This window comes from Heterodontus francisci, chromosome 1, assembly GCF_036365525.1.
Source record: "Heterodontus francisci isolate sHetFra1 chromosome 1, sHetFra1.hap1, whole genome shotgun sequence".
Classification (NCBI taxonomy): domain Eukaryota; kingdom Metazoa; phylum Chordata; class Chondrichthyes; order Heterodontiformes; family Heterodontidae; genus Heterodontus; species Heterodontus francisci.
Genome location: NC_090371.1, coordinates 140,272,822 through 140,290,928, shown reverse-complemented (window position 1 = coordinate 140,290,928; position 18,107 = coordinate 140,272,822). Strand labels below are relative to the sequence as shown.

The following is an 18,107-nucleotide window of genomic DNA, read 5'->3' as shown; positions in this document are numbered from 1 at the left end:
ACCAATTACTACCCCATCAGTCTACTCTCAATCACCAGCAAAGTGATAGAAGGTGTTGTCAACAGTGCTATCAAGCAGCACGTATACAGTTTTAAAATTAGGGGTCACCCTTTTAGGATAAAGATGAGGAGAATTTTTTTCTCTCAGGATTGTGTGGCTTTGGAACTCTCTGCCTCAGAAGGTGGTGCAGACAGGGCCATTGAATATTTTTAAGATGGAGGTAGATAGGTTCTTGTTAGGCAAGGGAATCAAAGGTTATTGGGGGTAGATGGGAGTGTGGAATTCGAGACACAAACAGATCAGCCATGATCTTATTGAATGGCGGAGCAGGCTAGAGGGGCCAAGTGGCCTCCTTCTGCTCCTAATTAGTGTGTTCTGAGTGATGGGCCTTGACATCAAGGCAGCATTTGACTGAGTGTGGCATCGAGGAGCCCTAGCAAAATGGGGTCAATGGGAATCTGGGGGGAAAACTGTCCGCTGGTTGGAGTCATTCCTAACACAAAGAAAGATGCTTGTGGTTGTTGGAGGTCAATCATCTCAGTCCCAGGACATCACTGCAGGAGTTACTCAGGGTAGTGTCCGAGGCCCAACCACCTTCAGCTGCTTCATCAATGACCTTCCCTCCAGCATAAGGTCAGAAGTGGGGATGTTCATGATGATCGCACAATGTTCAGCACCATTCACGACTCCTCAGATACTGAAGCTGTCCATGTCCACCTGCAACAAGATCTGGACAGCATTCAGATATGGGCTGATAAGTGCCAGGCAATGACCATCTCCAATAAAAGAGAATCTAATCATCTCCCTTTGACATTCAACAGTATTATCATCAATAAATCCACACCATCATCATCCTGGGGGTTACCATTGACTAGAAACTGAAGTGGACCAGCCACATAAATACTGTGGCTACGAGAGCAGGTAAGAGGCTGGGAATTCGATGGCAACTAACTCACCTCTCAACTCCCCAAAGCCTGTCCACCATCTACAAGGCACAAGTCATGAGTGTGATGGAATACTTGTCTGGATGAGTGAAGCTCGACACCATCCAGGACAAAGCAGCCTGCTTGATTGGCACCCCATCCACCACCTTCAACATTCACTCCCTCCACCACTGGTGCACAGTGGCAGCAGTGTGTACCATATACACGATTAACTGCAGCAACTCACCAAGGCTCCTTTGACAGCACCTTACAAACTCATGACTTCTAGCACCTAGAAGGACAAGGGCAGGAGATGCATGGGAACACCACCACCTGCAAGTCACCCTCCAAGTCACACACCATCCAGATTTGGAAATATATCACTGTTTCTTCAGTGTTGCTGGCCCAAATTCCCTCTCTCTCTCTAGCAGCAATGTGGGTGTACCTACACCGCATGGACTGCCGTGGTTCAAGATTGTGGCTCACTATCACCTTCTCGAGGAGTTAGCGATCCCATGGATGGAAAAAAAAATCCACACCCAAGTAAGTAAACTATTTGTTGTCACAGGAAACATGGGAGCTTGCAAGCACTTAAGCAGCTTTTGGATTAATAGCTCATGTCTGTTCAAAGAGCCAAGACTACCTGAACAGTCCCCAGTACTGGCAACAGCCCTTTAAATTGTGTGTTACCTCACCCCAAAACACTGAGTCAGCAATTTTATGCAGTATAATTATAGTTAGATTAAAATGCTGCAAGGGAACAGACATGTAGCTGTTTGGTTGTTGTGATTAATGCTGCAGCATGGAAGCTGGTTACGCATTAAATTTACTGGCACTTCTTTTGAATTCCAGTTAGCTTTTGAGTATGAATATATTATAAAGAAAACCATTCCCTGTGATCTATTTTATAAAAATGTTTTTAAGTTAAGAATTTAAAACATGGTTGAAAATTATTAATAATTATTGTGGCATGAGTTTTTAAATTTCTGGCATGATTTTATTTTTCAAATTGCTAATTTTGCTCAGAAACCACCACTTATACAAAATTTCAGGATGTGGGGATCAATGCAAAGTATAGTTAATCACAGAATTTGGCATGGAATGTTGTATTGCACCACATCATCAATAATGATAAAAATCCTATAATTTTAATATGTTGAATCTTGGTCTTCAAAAGTGAGGGGCCAGTACAGTGGAAAATTTAGCCTCAGTGGAAGTGACTGGGACAAGGACGATGTTTTGCTACTTTATCATATTGCATTTTGACTTCAATTTATCCCCATTTTAGATGTTCAAAAACTAGCAGTGCTAAACTTGTTTCTTTGCCTTAACAGCTAACTGGTTCAATAGGTTAACTATTTGATTTTAGTGGTGCAATTAGCTGTTTTCTGATTGGCTGTTCTTTTATTCTGTGCCAGTTGAGCTAGTGTGAGAGAGCACAAGTATAAATTTGAGTTAAAACAAGAAAAGCTGGAAATACTCAGCAGGTCTGGCAGCATCTGTGGAGAGAGAAGCAGAGTTAACTTTTCTTGTTTTTATTTCAGATTTCCAGCATCCGCAGTATCTTGCTTTTAGATAAATTTGAGTTTACTGGCAAGAGTACTCATGACCAGTGAGAGTCTAGTAGAGGTCAGCCTTGAGCTATTGTTAACCTAAAACTATTAAGTTTAAATTGTTCTTTTTATTTTAATAAACTAAGAGAAAATTATTTAGTTAAAGGGATGTGATTAGGACGTCCTTGACGCTTAATGTAGCTGAGACAAGTACATGTACAGGAAGTATCTCTGACTGCTTGCACTCAAACTCAAAGTTTGTGATCTTGAAAAGTAACTGGGGATATTGGGGTAGATTTTAACTTTCCCTGCTGGTTGGTAAACTCAAGTGGCAGATAAACTGCCCATTATACACCTCATCTAATTCTCCCTTCCATGGAAAATCAGGAGATATATATTACCGGCAGCTGATCAGATATTGCCCATTTTACACCCGTGCAAAAAGTCAAACCTAGATATATTGCTCTTGGTCTCATCATCTAAGTCATTAACATGGATTATGAATAGTTGAAGCCCCAGCACTGATGAGGGATTCAATAGTCAGGGGATCAGACAGGCATTTCTGCAGCAGTAAACATGACTCCGGGATGGTGTGTTGCCTCCCTGGTGCCAGGGTCAAGGATGCCACGGAACGGCTGCAGGACATCCTTCTGGGGGAGGGTGAACAGCCAGAGGTCGTGGTACCAATGTCATAGATAAAAAGAGGGATGAGGTCCTGAAAGCAGATTTTAGGGAGTTAGGAAGGAAATTAAAAAGCAGGATCTTGACAGCAATAATCTCAGGATTACTCCCAATGCCATGAGCTAGTGAAAATTTTACATTATGTTTGAAAGTGAGGTAGTTCAATCTGAAGCCAGGGTGTTAAATTTAAACCAAGGAAATTATGAAGGTATGAGGGGTCAAATGGCTAAGGTGGATTGTGAAAATACATTAAAAGGTATGACAGTACAAAGGTAATGGATAGTTTTTAAAGAAATATTACATAGTTTACAGGAACTCTACATTCCTTCAATGCACAAAACCCCAAAAGTAAAGGCAGTCAACCATGGATAACAAAGGAAGTTAAGGATTGTATAAGATTAAAAGAAAAGGCCTATAAAGTTGTCAGAAATAGTAGTAAACCTGAGGATTGGGAGGATTTTACAATATAGCAAAGGATAATAGAACATGAATGTAAACTGGCAAAAAATATAAAAAGGGACTGTAAAAGCTTCTATTGGTATGTAAAAAGGAAACGTTTGGCTGTAACAAATGTTGGTACATTATAGGCAGAGTAAGGAGAAATTATAATGGGGAATAGAGAAATGGCAGAAGAGCTAAATTATTACTTTGCGTCTGTCTTCACTGAGGAAGATGCAAGAAATCTCCCAGAATTAGAGATCCATGGGATTAGGGGGAATGAGGAATTGAGGGAAATTAGTATTAGTAAGAAGGTTGTATTGGAGAAATTAATGGGGCTGAAGGTTGATAAGTCCCCAGGGCCTAATATTCTACATCCCAGAGTGTTGAAAGAGGTAGATATGGAGATAGTGAATGCATTGGTGATCATCTGCCAAAATTCTATAGATTCTGGAATGGGTCCTGCAGATTGGAAGGTAGCAAATGTCACTCCACTATTTAAGAAGGGAGGGAGAAAGAAAACAGGGAATTATAGATCTGTTAGCCTTACATCAGTCGTTGGGAAAATACCAGAATCTATTCTAAAGGATGTGATAAATGGGCACTTGGATAATAATGATCTGATTGGTCATAGTCAACATGGATTTATGAATGGGAAAACATGTTTGACAAACCTGTTGAAGTTTTTGAGGATGTTACTAACAGAATTGATGCGGTGTATTTTCAGAAGGCTTTTGATCAAGTTAGCAAAATGAAAGCATATGGGATTAAATTAAAGCTCCTGTTCCTATGTTTCTGGCATGGATTAAGGATTGATTAACAGGCAGAAAGCAGAGAGTAGGATTAAACAGGTCATTCTCGCATTGGCAGACTGTGACTAGTGGGGTACCACAGGATCAGTACTTGGGGCCCCAGTTGTTCACAATATATATCAATGATTTAGATGTGGGGACCAAATGTAATATTTCCAAGTTCATGGATGACACAAAACTAGGTGGGAATGTGTGCTGTGAGGAAGATGCAAAGCGGCTTCAAGGGACAGACTTAGTGAGTAGGCAAGAACATGGCAGATGGAATATCCACTTTGGTAGGAAGAACAGACGTGCAGAGTATTTTTTCAACGGTAAGAGATTAGAAAGTGTAGATGTACAAAAGGACCTGGGCGTCCTTGTCAATAAGTTATTGAAAGCTAACATGCAGGTGCAGCAAGCAATTAAGATGGCTAATGGTATGTTAGCCATTATCACAAGAGGATTTGAGTACAGGAGTAGTGAAGTATTGCTTCAGTTGCACAGAACCTTGGTTAGACTGTACCTGGAGTACTGTGGAGTACCTGGGAGGTGGTGGCGTAGTGGTATTGTCACTGGACTAGAAACCTAGAGACCCAGGATATTGCTCTGGGGACATGGTTCAAATCCCACCACAGCAGAAGGTGGAATTTGAATTCAATTCATAAATCTGGAGTTAAAAATCTAGTCTAATGAAGGCCATGAAACCATTGTCAATTGTTGTAAAAACCCATCTGATTCACTAATGTCCTTTAGGGAAGGAAATCTGCTGTCCTTACCTGGTCTGGCCTACATGTGACTCCAGACCCACAGCAATGTGGTTGACTCTTACATGTCCTCTGAAATGGCCCAGCAAGCCACTCAGTTGTATCTAACTGCTTGCACTGTGGGTATACCTACAGCGGTTTAAGAAGGCAGCCTCACCTCCACCTTCTCAAGGGCAATTAGGGATGGGCAATAAATGCTGGCCTGGCCAGCAACGCCCACATTATTGCCACAGAGGGAGTGCAACGAAAATTCACCAGACTTGTTCCTGGGGTGGCGGGACTGTCCTATGAAGAGAGATTGGGGAAACAGCTTGTATTCTCTAGAGTTTCGAAGAATGAGCGGTGATCTCATTGAAACCTACAAAATACTTAAAGGGATAGACAGGCTAAATGCAGTTAAGATGTTTCCAGTGGTTGGGGATTCGAGAACCAGGGGACACAATTTCAAAATAAGGGGAAGCCAATTAGGACAGAGATGAGGAGAAATTTCTTTACTCGGGGTTGTGAATCTTTGGAATTCTCTACCCCAGAGAGCTGTGGAAGCTCAGTCATTGAATATGTTTAAAGCAGAGATTGACAGATTTCTAAATACCAATGACATAAGGGGATATGAGGATAGTGTTGGAAAAAGGCATTGAAGTGGGTGATCAGTCATGATCATATTGAATGGCGGGGCAGGTTTGATGGGATGAATGGCCTACTCCTGCTCCTATGTTTCTATGTTCCTAGCAGTACTCTGCTAGTTACAGTCTGCTAACTAGAAAATGCCCCATTTATTCCTACTCTCTGCTTCCTGTCCGTTAACCAATCCTCTATCCATGCTAATATATTACACCCAACTCCATGTGCCCTTATCATGTGTATTAGCCTTTTATGTGGCACCTTTATCAAATGTCTTTGGAAATCCACGCATGCTACATCGACTGATTTCCCTTTATCTACCTTACCAGTTACATCTTCAAAAAACTCTAATACATTTGCACTTTCCAAATCCACGACCTCTACCACCCAGATGAATAAGGGCAGCAGGTACATGGGAATATCACCACCTGCAAGTTCCCCTCCAAGTCACACACCATCCTGACTTGGAACTATATCGCCATTCCTTCACTATCACTGGGTCAAAATCCTGGAACTCCCTTCCTAACAGCACTGTGAGTATACCTACACCACATGGACTGCAGTGATTCAAGAAGACGGTTCACCACCACAAGGGCAATTAGGGATGAGCAATAAATGCTGGCGTTGCCTGAGATGCCCACGTCCAATGAACAAAAATATTTTTAAAAAGCCTGCATGAAGGAGTTAAGTTAATATATTTTCGTAATGAAAATGCCGCCTTGGAGCATTTTCAGTTGAGATTTCACTGTGTTTAGTAAATTTGCAATCGGATAATGCTGTGATGTAATTTGTGAAGTTTCTGGAAAGGTCTGGGAGGACGAATCGGTGCTGAAATGGAACTCCTGCATGTCACACCACTGCACCCCTCTCCCCTGTGCCCCCACCACATACCACACCACCAACCCCCCCGGCAACTATGACCCTGCCTGAAATATCAGTGGGACATAACAATTTTAATATCTTGGACAGCAGCCCACAATGTTTCTTGTGCAACATGAACATCCATCTGAGTGAGGGTGGCACCATGCCGTAACATTAATGAGTTCCAGTTTATTGAGGGTTGAATTATCAGGGTAGACAAGGGGGAACCAGTGGATGTAGTGTCGTGTATTTGGATTTTCAGAATGCATCGCGAGGGCCACACAATAGGCTGTTACACAAGAAGATGAGGGCTTTTGCAACTGGGGCAATATATTAGCATGCATTGAGGTTTGGTTAATGGATATACAACAGAGTAGGGATAAATGGGTCATTTTTGGGATGGCAAAGTGTTATTAGTGGAGTGCTACAAGGATCAGGAGTTGGGCCTCAGCTATTTACATTATATCAATGACTTAGATGAGGGGACTGAGCATAATGTATCCAAGTTTGTTGATGATACAAAGTTAGGTGGGAAAGTAAGCTGCAAAAAGATATAGACTGGTTAAGTGATTGGGCAAGAAGTTGGCAAATGGAGTATAATGCTCTTGGCCTTCCTAGTGGGGTCCAAAGGAGTGCAGACCACGACGTTTGGCATCGGTATGGCTGCAGGAACTGCCGGAAACATGCCAAAGGTGACACATGACCGCCTTAGAGATTCCGCTGTGCAATGACTACTGGCAACACCTATGCAGTCGTATTCAGCTGGCCTCCGACACCAGAATCATCAGAGGAATGTATGATGGCATTAAGAGAGCTTTTGGGCCAACCATCAAGAAGATCACCCCTCTCAAGTCTACATCAGGGGACACAATTACTGACCAATGCCAGCAAATGGACCGCTGGGTGGAGCACTACCTAGAACTGTACTCAGGGAAAATGTTGTCACTGATACCGCCCTCAATGCAGCCCAGTCTCTGCCAGTCATGGATGAGCTGGATGAACAGCCAACAAAATCGGAACTCAACGATGCCATTGATTCTCTAGCCAGTGGAAAAGCCCCTGGGAAGGACGGCATTACCCCTGAAATAATCAAGGGTGCCAAGCCTGCTATACTTTCAGCACTCCATGAACTGCTTTGCCTGTGCTGGGATGAGGGTGCAGTACCACAGGACATGCGCGATGCCAATATCATCACCCTCTATAAGAACAAGGATGACCGCGGTGACTGCAACAACTACCGTGGAATCTCCCTGCTCAGCATCATGGGGAAAGTCTTCACTCGAGTCATTTTAAACAGACTCCAGAAGCTGGCTGAGCGTGTCTACCCTGAGGCACAGTGTGCTTTCGAGCAGAGAGACCCACCGTTGACATGCTGTTCTCCCTTCGCCAGCTACAGGAGAAATGCCGCGAACAACAGATGCCCCTCTACACTGCTTTCATTGATCTCACCAAAGCCTTTGACCTCGTCAGCAGACGTGGCCTCTTCAGACTACTAGCAAAGATCGGATGTCCACCAAAGCTACTCAGTATCATCACCTCATTCCATGACAATATGAAAGGCACAATTCAGAATAACGGTGCCTCATCAGACTCCTTTCCTATCCTGAGTGGTGTGAAACAGGGCTGTGTTCTCACACCTACACTGTTTGGGATCTTCTCCCTGCTGCTCTCACACGCATTCAAGTCTTCAGAAGAAGGAATTTTCCTCCACACAAGATCAGGTGGCAGGTTGTTCAACCTTGCCCGTCTCAGAGTGAAGACCAAAGTACGGAAAGTCCTCATCAAGGAACTCCTCTTTGCTGACGATGCTGCATTAACATCCTACACAGATGAGTGGCTGCAAAGACTCACCGACAGGATTGCGGCTGCCTGCAACGAATTTGGTCTAACCATCAGCCTCAAGAAAACAAACATCATGGGACAGGACATCAGAAATGCTCCATCCATCAAAATCGGCGACCACACTCTGGAAGTGGTTCAAGAGTTCACCTCCCTAGGCTCAACTATCATCAGTAACCTGTCTCTCGATGCAGAAATCAACAAGCGCATGGGAAAGGCATCCGCTGCTATGTCTAAACTGGCCAAGAGGGTGTGGGAAAATGGCACACTGACACGGAACACAAAAGTCCGAGTGTTTCAAGCCTGTGTCCTCAGTACCTTGCTCTACGGCAGCGAGGCCTGGACAACCTATGTCAGCCAAGAGCGACGTCACAACTCATTCCATCTTCGCTGCCTCCGGAGAATCCTTGGCATCAGGTGGCAGGACCGTATCTCCAACGCAGAAGTCCTCGAGGCGGCCAACATCCCCAGCATATACACCCTACTGAGTCAGCGGCGCTTGAGATGGCTTGGCCATGTGAACCACATGGAAGATGGCAGGATCCCCAAGGACGCATTGTACAGCGAGCTCGTCACTGCTATCAGACCCACCGGCCGTCCATGTCTCCGCTTTAAAGAGGTCTACAAACGCGACATGAAGTCCTGTGACATTGACCACAAGTCGTGGGAGTCAGTTGCCAGTGATCGCCAGAGCTGACAGACAGCCATAAAGGGGGGCTAAAAAGTGGCGAGTCGAAGAGACTTAGCAGTTGGCAGGAAAAAAGACAGAAGTGCAAGGAGAGAGCCAACTGTGTAACAGCGCCGACAACCAATTTTATCTGCAGCACATGTGGAAGAGTCTGTCACTCTAGAATTGGCCTTTTATAGCCACTCCAGGCGCTGCTCCACAAACCACTGACCACCTCTAGGCGCTTACACGTTGTCTCTCGTGACAAGGAGGCCAAATAAGAAAGAAGAGATATCTTGGCGGCTTGTGGGGCTGGAGGAGATTACAGAGATAGGGGCAAGGCCATGGAGGGATTTGAAACAAGGTTGAGAATTTTAAAATCAAGACATTGCTTTACCAGGAGCCAATGTATGTCACCACATGAATGCTAGGTGACTGGGACTTGGTGCAGTTAAGACACAGGCAGCAGAGTTTTGGATGACCTCACGTTTAGAGAGGATAGAAAGTGTGAGGCCAGCCAAGAAGGCATTGGAATTGTCAAGTCTAGTAGTAACAAAGGCATGGCCGAGGGTTTCAGAAGCAGCAGATGAGCTGAGATGAGGCGAAGTGGTTAGGATCTGGAGAGAAGTGGCCGAGATTGTGGTGGAGGCAGATTCAATCGTGGGTTTCAAAAGGGAATTGGATAATAACCTGAAGAGAAAACGTTTGCAGGACTACAGGGAAAAGGCAGGGGAGTGGGACTAGCTGAGTAGCTTCGAGCTGCCACGGACACAACAGGCTAAATGGCCTCCTCCTCTGCTGTAACCATTCTATGATTCTTAAGACGGGCAATGTTATGGTGGTGTAAATAGGTAGTCATGGTGTTGGCACAAATATGTTTTCAGATGCTCATCTCGGGGTCAAATATGACCCAAGATTGCGAACAGACTGGTTTAGTCTCAGACTGTTGTCAGAGAGAGAGATGGAGTTGGTAGCTAAGGCACGGAGTTTGGACCAAAAACAATAGCTTCAGTCTTCCCAATATTTAATTGGAGGAAATTTCTGCTCATCCAGTACTGGATGTCTGATAAGCTGTCTGATTATTTATCAATAGTGGAAGAGTCAACAGAAGTAGGGGTGAGGTAGAGCTGGGTGTCATTAGCGTAAATGTGAAAACTAACGCAGTGCTTTTGGATGATTTTGGGCAGCATGTAGATAAGAAATAGGAGGGCGCCAAGGATAGATCCTTGGGGGGGAACACCAGAGGTAATAGTGCAGGAGTGGAAAGAGAAGCTATTGCAAGTGATACTATTTCTACAATGAGATAGATAAGAGTAGAACTAGGTGAAAGCTGTTCCACACGACTGGATGACAGTAGAGAGGCATTGGAGGAGGATGGTGTGGTCAACTGTCAAAGGCTGTAGATAGGTCAAGGAGGAGGAGGGATAGTTTACCTTTGTCACAGTCACATAGGATGTCATTTGTGACTTTAAGCTGTTTTGGGACTGTGGCAGGGGCGGAAACCTGGTTAGAGGGATTTAAACATGGAGTTCTGGGAAAGAAGACCGCCGATTTGGAAGGCAACAACACATTCAAGGACTTTAGAAAGGAAAGGGAGGTTGGAGATGGGGTGGTAATTTGGAAGGATGGTGGGGTCAAGAATTGTTTGTTTTTGATGAGAGGGGTGATAACTGCAGAATTAAAGGAGAGAGAAACAACACCAGAAGAGAGAACTGTTAACAATATTAGCTAACATGGGGTCCAGGTGGGGAAGTTGGGTGGTCAGCAGTTTAGTGGGAATAAGGTTGAGGGAGAAGAACACTTTTTTTTTAAAGTGGGAGACTAGAAAATGTTGCTATTAAGAGGAATTTGGGTGTTCTTGTACACAAATCACAGAAAGTTAACATGCAGGTACAGCAAGCAATTAGGATGGCAAATGGCCTTTATTGCAAAGGGGCTGGAAGTGTAAGAATGAGAAAAATCTTGCTGAAATTAAATGGAGCTTTGGTAAGACCACACAGGGTGTACTATGTACAGTTTATGCTTCCATACCTTAGAGGGAATGCAACAAAGTATCACTACATTGATTCCTAGGATGAGAGGGCGCTTCTATGAGGAGCAATTTGAGTAGGTGGGCCTATGTTTGGAAGAATGAGCGGTGATCTCATTGAAAAATTCTTAGTATCTACCCTATCAAGAGCTTGAGAGGCTGTTTCCCATGGCCGAAGATTCTAGAACTGGGTGTCATAGTCCCAGGATAAGGGCTTGGCCATTTAGGATTGAAATGAGAAGAAATTTCTTCATACAGTGTTGTGAATCTTTAGAAATCTCTACTCCTAGAGGACTGCAGATGATCAGTCAATGAGTATATTTAAGTCAGAGAGGGATAGTTTTTTGGGCATTAAGGGAATTAATGGATATGGGGATAGGTCACGAAAATAGAGTTGATGTAGCAGTACAGCAATTAATTTATTGAATGGTGCAGCAGCCTCGAGGAGCCCTATGGCCTACTCCTGCTCCAATTTCTTATGTTCTTATATGGCCACATAAAGCAAATCTGCACAAATGTTTTTTACTCCCTTAAAATATATCACTTTTAAAGCACAGTGAGTGAATCTTCAGTGTCTAACATTTTAATGGACCATGCAGGAGAATCTGGTCTTCGGCAGTAATTCAAAACAGGCGATAACTACTCAGTTATATAACTACTCAGTAGCCTGTTTTAGACACTCCCCTGATTTTCTTTTTCATTTACTTCAATTCACTATTGCTCATTTTGCACTGCCATCAAAGGCCAATTTCTTACCCATATGTTCTATTCTCCTACTCAATTGTCATATTCTGTCATAGAACAGTACATGCCAGGAATTGTTCTAATGCACTGCAACATAAAGTAGACTTGCTGTCACACCCTTCTTAGCTCCTTGAAAGATTGCCACTTGACTGAAACATATAAGATTCTGATTGTGGGAGAATCTAGAACTGGGGTCACTGTTTAAAAATAAGGGTGCAATTTTCCTATCTAAAGGAATAGTTCGTAAATCAAGAGAACTTTGGAAGATTATAGTTAGGGCACCTGCAATGTTGCCACCTACTTCCTTGAAAGTCTGGGAAGGGATTTGTCACTCTGGAAGAAAGGTTTGAATCCATCTCAGACTAGTGAACCAATTTCCTTTCTTTCGCTTAATTAAGTTTTGCTTCAGTGATGTTTGATTGGTTATTCAGTCATGTAGGAAAGTCATTAATAAGACTACCTCTGTTCAAGTTCACAGAATCACAGAATAATACAGTGCAGAGGAGGCCCTTCGGCCCATCGAGTCTGCACTGATGCATTAAAGACACCTGACCTGTCTACCTAATCCCATTTGCCAGCACTTGGCCCATAGCCTTGAATGTTACGATGTGCCAAGTGCTCATCCAGGAACTTTTTAAGGGATGTGAGGCAACCCGCCTCTACCACCCTCCCAGGCAGTGCATTCCAGACCGTCACCACCCTCTGGGTAAAAATGTTCTTCCTCAAATACCCCTTAAACCTCTTGTCCCTCACCTTAAACTTGTGTTCCCTCGTAACTGACCCTTCAACTAAGGGGAACAGCTGCTCCCTATCCACCCTGTCCATGCCCCTCATAATCTTGTACACCTCGATCAGTCTTCTCTGCTCCAGCGAAAACAACCCAAGCCTATCCAACCTCTCTTCATAGCTTAAATGTTCCATCCCAGGCAACATCCTGGTGAATCACCTCTGCACCCCCTCCAGTGCAATCACATCCTTCCTATAATGTGGCGACCATAATTGCACACAGTACTCCAGCTGTGGCCTTACCAAAGTTCTGTACAACTCCAACATGACCTCCCTGCTTTTGTAATCTATGCCTTGATTGATAAAGGCAAGTGTCCCATATGCCTTTTTCACCACCCTATTAACCTACCCTTCTGCCTTCCGAGATCTTTGGACAAACACGCCAAGGTCCCTTTGTTCCTCGGAACATCCCAGTGTCAGGCCATTCATTGAATACTTCCGTGTCACATTACTCCTTCCAAAGTGTATCACCTCACACTTTTCAGGGTTAAATTCCATCTGCCACTTTTCTGCCCATTTGACCATCCCGTAGATATCTTCCTGTAACCTAAGACACTCCACCTCATTGTTAACCACTCGGCCAATCTTTGTGTCATCCGCGAACTTACTGATCCTACCCCCCACATAGTCATCTTTGTCGTTTATATAAATGACAAACAATAGGGGACCCAGCACAGATCCCTGTGGTACGCCACTGGACACTGGCTTCCAGTCACTAAAACAGCCGTCTGTCATCACTCTCTGTCTCCTACAGCTAAGCCAATTTTGAATCCACCTTATCAAGTTACCCTGTATCCCATGTGCATTTGCTTTCTTGATAAGTCTCCCATGTGGGACCTTGTCAAAGGCTTTGCTGAAATCCATGTAAACTACATCAACTGCACTATCCTCATCTACACACCTGGTCACATGCTCAAAAAATTCAATCAAATTTGTTAGGCATGACCTCCCTCTAACAAAGGCATGCTGACTATTCCTAATCAAATTTTGCCTCTCCAAGTGGAGATAGATTCTCTCCTTCAGAATTTTCTCCAATAGTTTCCCTATCACTGACGTGAGACTCACTGGTTGGTAGTTCCCTGGCTTATCTCTACAACCTTTCACAAATAGTGGGACCACATTAGCTGTTCTCCAGTCCTCTGGCACCTCCCCTGTGGCCAAAGAGGAATTAAACATTTGGGTCAGAGCCCCTGTAATCTCCACCCTCGCCTCCCACAGCATCCTGGGACACAAATCATCCGGACCTGGAGATTTGTCCACTTTTAAGTCTTCCAAAACCTCCAATATCTTGTCACTCCCTATGACAATTTGCTCAAGAACCTCACAGTGTCTCTCTCTGAGTTCCATATCTACATCCTCATTCTCTTGGGTGAAGACAGACGTGAAATATTCGTTCAACACCCTACCAATGTCATCTGGCTCCACCCACAGATTTCCCCTTTGGTCCATAATGGGTCCTACTCTTTCCCTGGTTATCCTCTTCCCATTGATATACATATAGAATATCTTGGGATTTTCCCTACTTTTACCAGCCAGAGCTTTCTCATATCCCCTCTTTGCTCTCCTAATTGCTTTCTTAAGCTCCATCCTACACTTTCTGTACTCCACTAATGCTTCCGTTGATTTGCTCTCCTTGAATTTGCTAAAAGTCTCTCTTTTCCTTCTTATCATACCCTGAATGTTTCTGGTCATCCATGGTTCTCTGGGCTTGTTGCTCCTACCTATTACCCTAGAGGGAACATGTTGGGCTTGTACCCTCCCCATTTCATTTTTGAATGCCCCCCACTGCTCTTCTGTAGATTTCCTGACAAGTCTACCTTTGCCAGATCCTGCCTTATTTTACTAAAATTCGCTCTCCCCCAATCCAAAACCTTTTTTTGCAACTTATCTATTTCTTTCTCCATTACAAGCTTAAATTGTACCATGTTATGGTCGCTATCACCAAAATACTCCCCCAGCAACACATCAACCACCTGTCCGGCTTCATTCCCCAGAATTAGGTCCAGCACTGCACCCTCCCTTGTTGGATCCTCTACATATTGAGCTAAAAAGTTCTCCCTTAAACATTTTAAGAACTCCACTCCATTTAAGCCCTTAACACGATGACTATCCCAATTAATGTTGGGAAAGTTGAAATCACCTAATATAATTACTCATTATTTTTACACACCTCTACGAATTGCGCACATATTTGCTCCTTAATTTCCCACTGACTATCTGAGGGTCTATAATAAATACCGAGCAATGTGGCTGTCCCTTTTTTATTCCTAAGCTCTACCCATAAAGCTTCATTTGATGCCCCCTCCAAGATACCATCTCTCCTTACTGCAGTAACTGACTCCTTAACTAATATTGCAATGCCCCCTCCTCTTTTACCCCTTCCTCTGTCTCACCTGAAGATTCTATATCCCGGGATATTGAGCTGCCAATCCTGCCCCTCCCTCAACCATGTCTCCATGATGTCTACTATATCACAATTCCACCTGTCAATCCTTGCCCTCAACTCATCCGTTTTATCTGTAATACTCCTGGCATTAAAGTAGAGGCCATCCATCCTGGTCCTACTCCCTTGAAACCTACTTCCGCTGTATTCCCTCTGACCTGTTTGCTTTCCTGTGTTTAGCTGTGTCCCTATTCTGCTAGGAGTCTGCGTCCCCTCCCAAATTAGTTTAAAATCCTCTCAACAGCACTAGCAAACCCGCCAGCAAGGATGTTAGTGCCCCTTTGGTTCAGATGTAGGCCGTCCCGCTTGTACAGGTCCCACCTTCCCTAGAAACAGTCCCAGTGGTCCAGGAATCTAAAACCCTCCCTCCTGCACCAACTCTTAAGCCACGCATTCATCTGTGCTATTCTCCTATTTCTATACTTGCTAGCACATGGCACTGGGAGTAATCCAGAGATTACAACCCGGGAGGTCCTGCTTTTTAGTCTACTGCCTAACTCCCTGAATTCTTGATGCAAGACCTCATCCCTCTTTCCAACTATGTCATTGGTACCAACATGTACCATGACCTCTGCTTTATCACCCTTCCCCTTCAGGATGCCCTGTAGCCGTTCAGTGACATCCTGGACCCTGGCACCAGGGAGGCACCACACCATCCTGGAGTCATGTTGATGGCCACAGTTGTGCCTATCTGTTCCCCTGACTATAGCATCCCCTATTACTATTGTTCTTCCTCTCTTTCCCCCTTCCTGTGCAGACAGGCTGCTTGTGGTGGCAGAAGCTTGGCTCTGTCCGCACTCCCTGGAGGAACCAGCCTCATCAGCCTCCAAAATGGAATACCGATTTGCAAGCGGGACCCCAGGGGACTCCTGAACTACCTGCCTGTTTCTCTTGGACTGCCTGGTGCTCACCCATTCCCTTCCTTCCTCAAGTCCCTTCAGCTGCAGTGTGACCACCTCTCTAAACATGCTATCCACGATGCTCTCAGACTCGCGGATGCTCCACAGTGTTTCCAGCCACCGTTCCAGCTCTGAAACCCGAGCTTCCAGGAGCTGCAGCTGGACACACTTCCTGCATACATGCTGGTCCCGGGGACTGGAAATGTTCCCGTATTCCCACATGCAGCAAGAAGAGCAAACCACGGCTTTAAGCTCTCCTGCCATGACTAAACCCTTTAAATTTAAAACTTTAGAAGACTATTATAATAAAAAAAATAAATCAACTATGTCTTGCTAAAACAATGACTTACAATTCAATCCAGTTTGAAAAATACCCACCAGGACTTATTCACCAGGCAGCTGTGCTCTTTGGAAACTCTCGGATTCCCTCATGCTCTTTGAGGACAGGTAGGAAATGAAAGGAGCTCCTCGCTCCCTCCTCACCGAACTCCCTCAGTCACAAAACTCCCACTTTAGCACTCTAATGCAGCCCCAAGTCAGCACTCCAGTGCAAATGAAGTCAGCACTGTAAGATGGCCCACTTTTATACTGTCTGACTCTAGCCTCTGAAAACTGGTTTAAGCCAGTTATCTAATTAACAAGGTGCAGCTGCAAGCAGAGCCTGAGTGAACTCTGTTTAAAGCTGGTCTAAAACTCACCTTCTCCAACCCAAACAGCAACTGTTAAGTTAATTTGCTAAATAAAAGAAAGACTAGACTTCAGATAAAACTAACCCTTAATTACCCTCAGTCACAAAACTCCCACTTTAGCACTCTAATGCAGCCCCAAGTCAGCACTCCAGTGCAAAATTGATATGCATATTTTCCAGCAGAAATCCTTAGATAGTTATCTGAAGTTGGAAAGCTGGATGATTTTACTTCTCTGCATTCCTAGCCGAGGGATGCTAAGGTTGATATTTATTATCGCAGCACAAATCAGCATTGGGACAGAATGTGCCATAATTGTACTTAAGCTTAATTATTCCAATTCCATGTTGTCATATCTTCTTGTTTTAATTTTACACAGCTTGTTCCTCGTAGGATTTGACTACGACTGCTCAGATGGGGTGCAGGTGCTGTAGAATGATAAAAAGGTGAGAAAAAATACTCAAATTTGGACTCAACATACTCAGGAAGTGCAGTTGCTTGCTCAGCTGTACACAAATCTTAGCATCTTTTTTGACCCGGACCTGAGCTCAAACCCCAAATGCTATCCATCAAGATTGCTTATTTCCACCTCCACAGCATGACCCAACTCTTCAGTGTCATCCTCAACCCTGCTGAAACCCTTTTCTGTTATCCACCATTACAAGATTCTCTGGGACTGAAACCACAGGGTCTCTGCTCCTCTGCCTGAAGTACATCAGTGTAGGACTCACGCGGATGAAGGGAGTCAGGGCAAGAGGCTCATTCCCTATAGGTGCAACAGAGGCATCTGATCTGACTGCTCAGGCAAAGGATGTCATTGCTTAGTTCCAGCCTTACTCTCCTTCCCGGTAATCCCGCCTTCATCTATCCCAACCCAACATTGATGGGAAAGCTACCAGCCATCACCTATCTTTGTAAACTTTCTCCAAAAAAAACTCTAGCATCCTTTTAAGAGCCTCCAGAAAAAACAATTGTTCAACCAAGATTTCAGTCACCTCTCAACATTCTCTCTCAAGGGCTCACTATTCATTCTATCCTTCCTCAATGAAGTGCTCTAGGACATTTCTCTGCACATTAAGGCAATATATAAATGCCAGCTTTTGCTTATCTGCAGGGGAGGATGTACTCCACCTGAATTGTACATCACATTAATACATTTTTACTTTATGTAATACTCCCCCTCAGTAATGTTTCTCTGCTGTTGAGGCAGAACCTTGCACTGCAGTGCATTCGCACAGGCTGCAGCAACATTCTAGTACAAATTGTAGCTCACACTACTCAACGTTGGTTAACTCAGCACCAATAAGGTATTGCACCTGGGATCGGTCTTGCCTGTATCACTCACACTGTATGATGGATTAGTCTACTGCAATAACAGCAGA

At 44.2% G+C, this 18,107-nt stretch overlaps 1 protein-coding gene across 3 annotated transcripts in view; it reads left to right on the top strand.

Moving 5' to 3' along the window:
* LOC137345801 (uncharacterized protein C4orf19 homolog) overlaps positions 1-18,107 on the top strand; it is a 39,176-nt gene that overhangs the window by 19,527 nt on the left and 1,542 nt on the right. For 2 of the 3 annotated variants that reach the window (XM_068009085.1, XM_068009145.1), the window contains exon 2: positions 17,105-17,171. In XM_068009085.1, coding sequence (XP_067865186.1) covers positions 17,140-17,171 — 32 coding nt within the window. In that variant the 5' untranslated portion in view covers positions 17,105-17,139. Of the gene's footprint in view, positions 1-821; positions 922-17,104; positions 17,172-18,107 lie in introns of all 3 variants that reach the window. The other variant, XM_068009220.1, reaches the window with a different exon arrangement.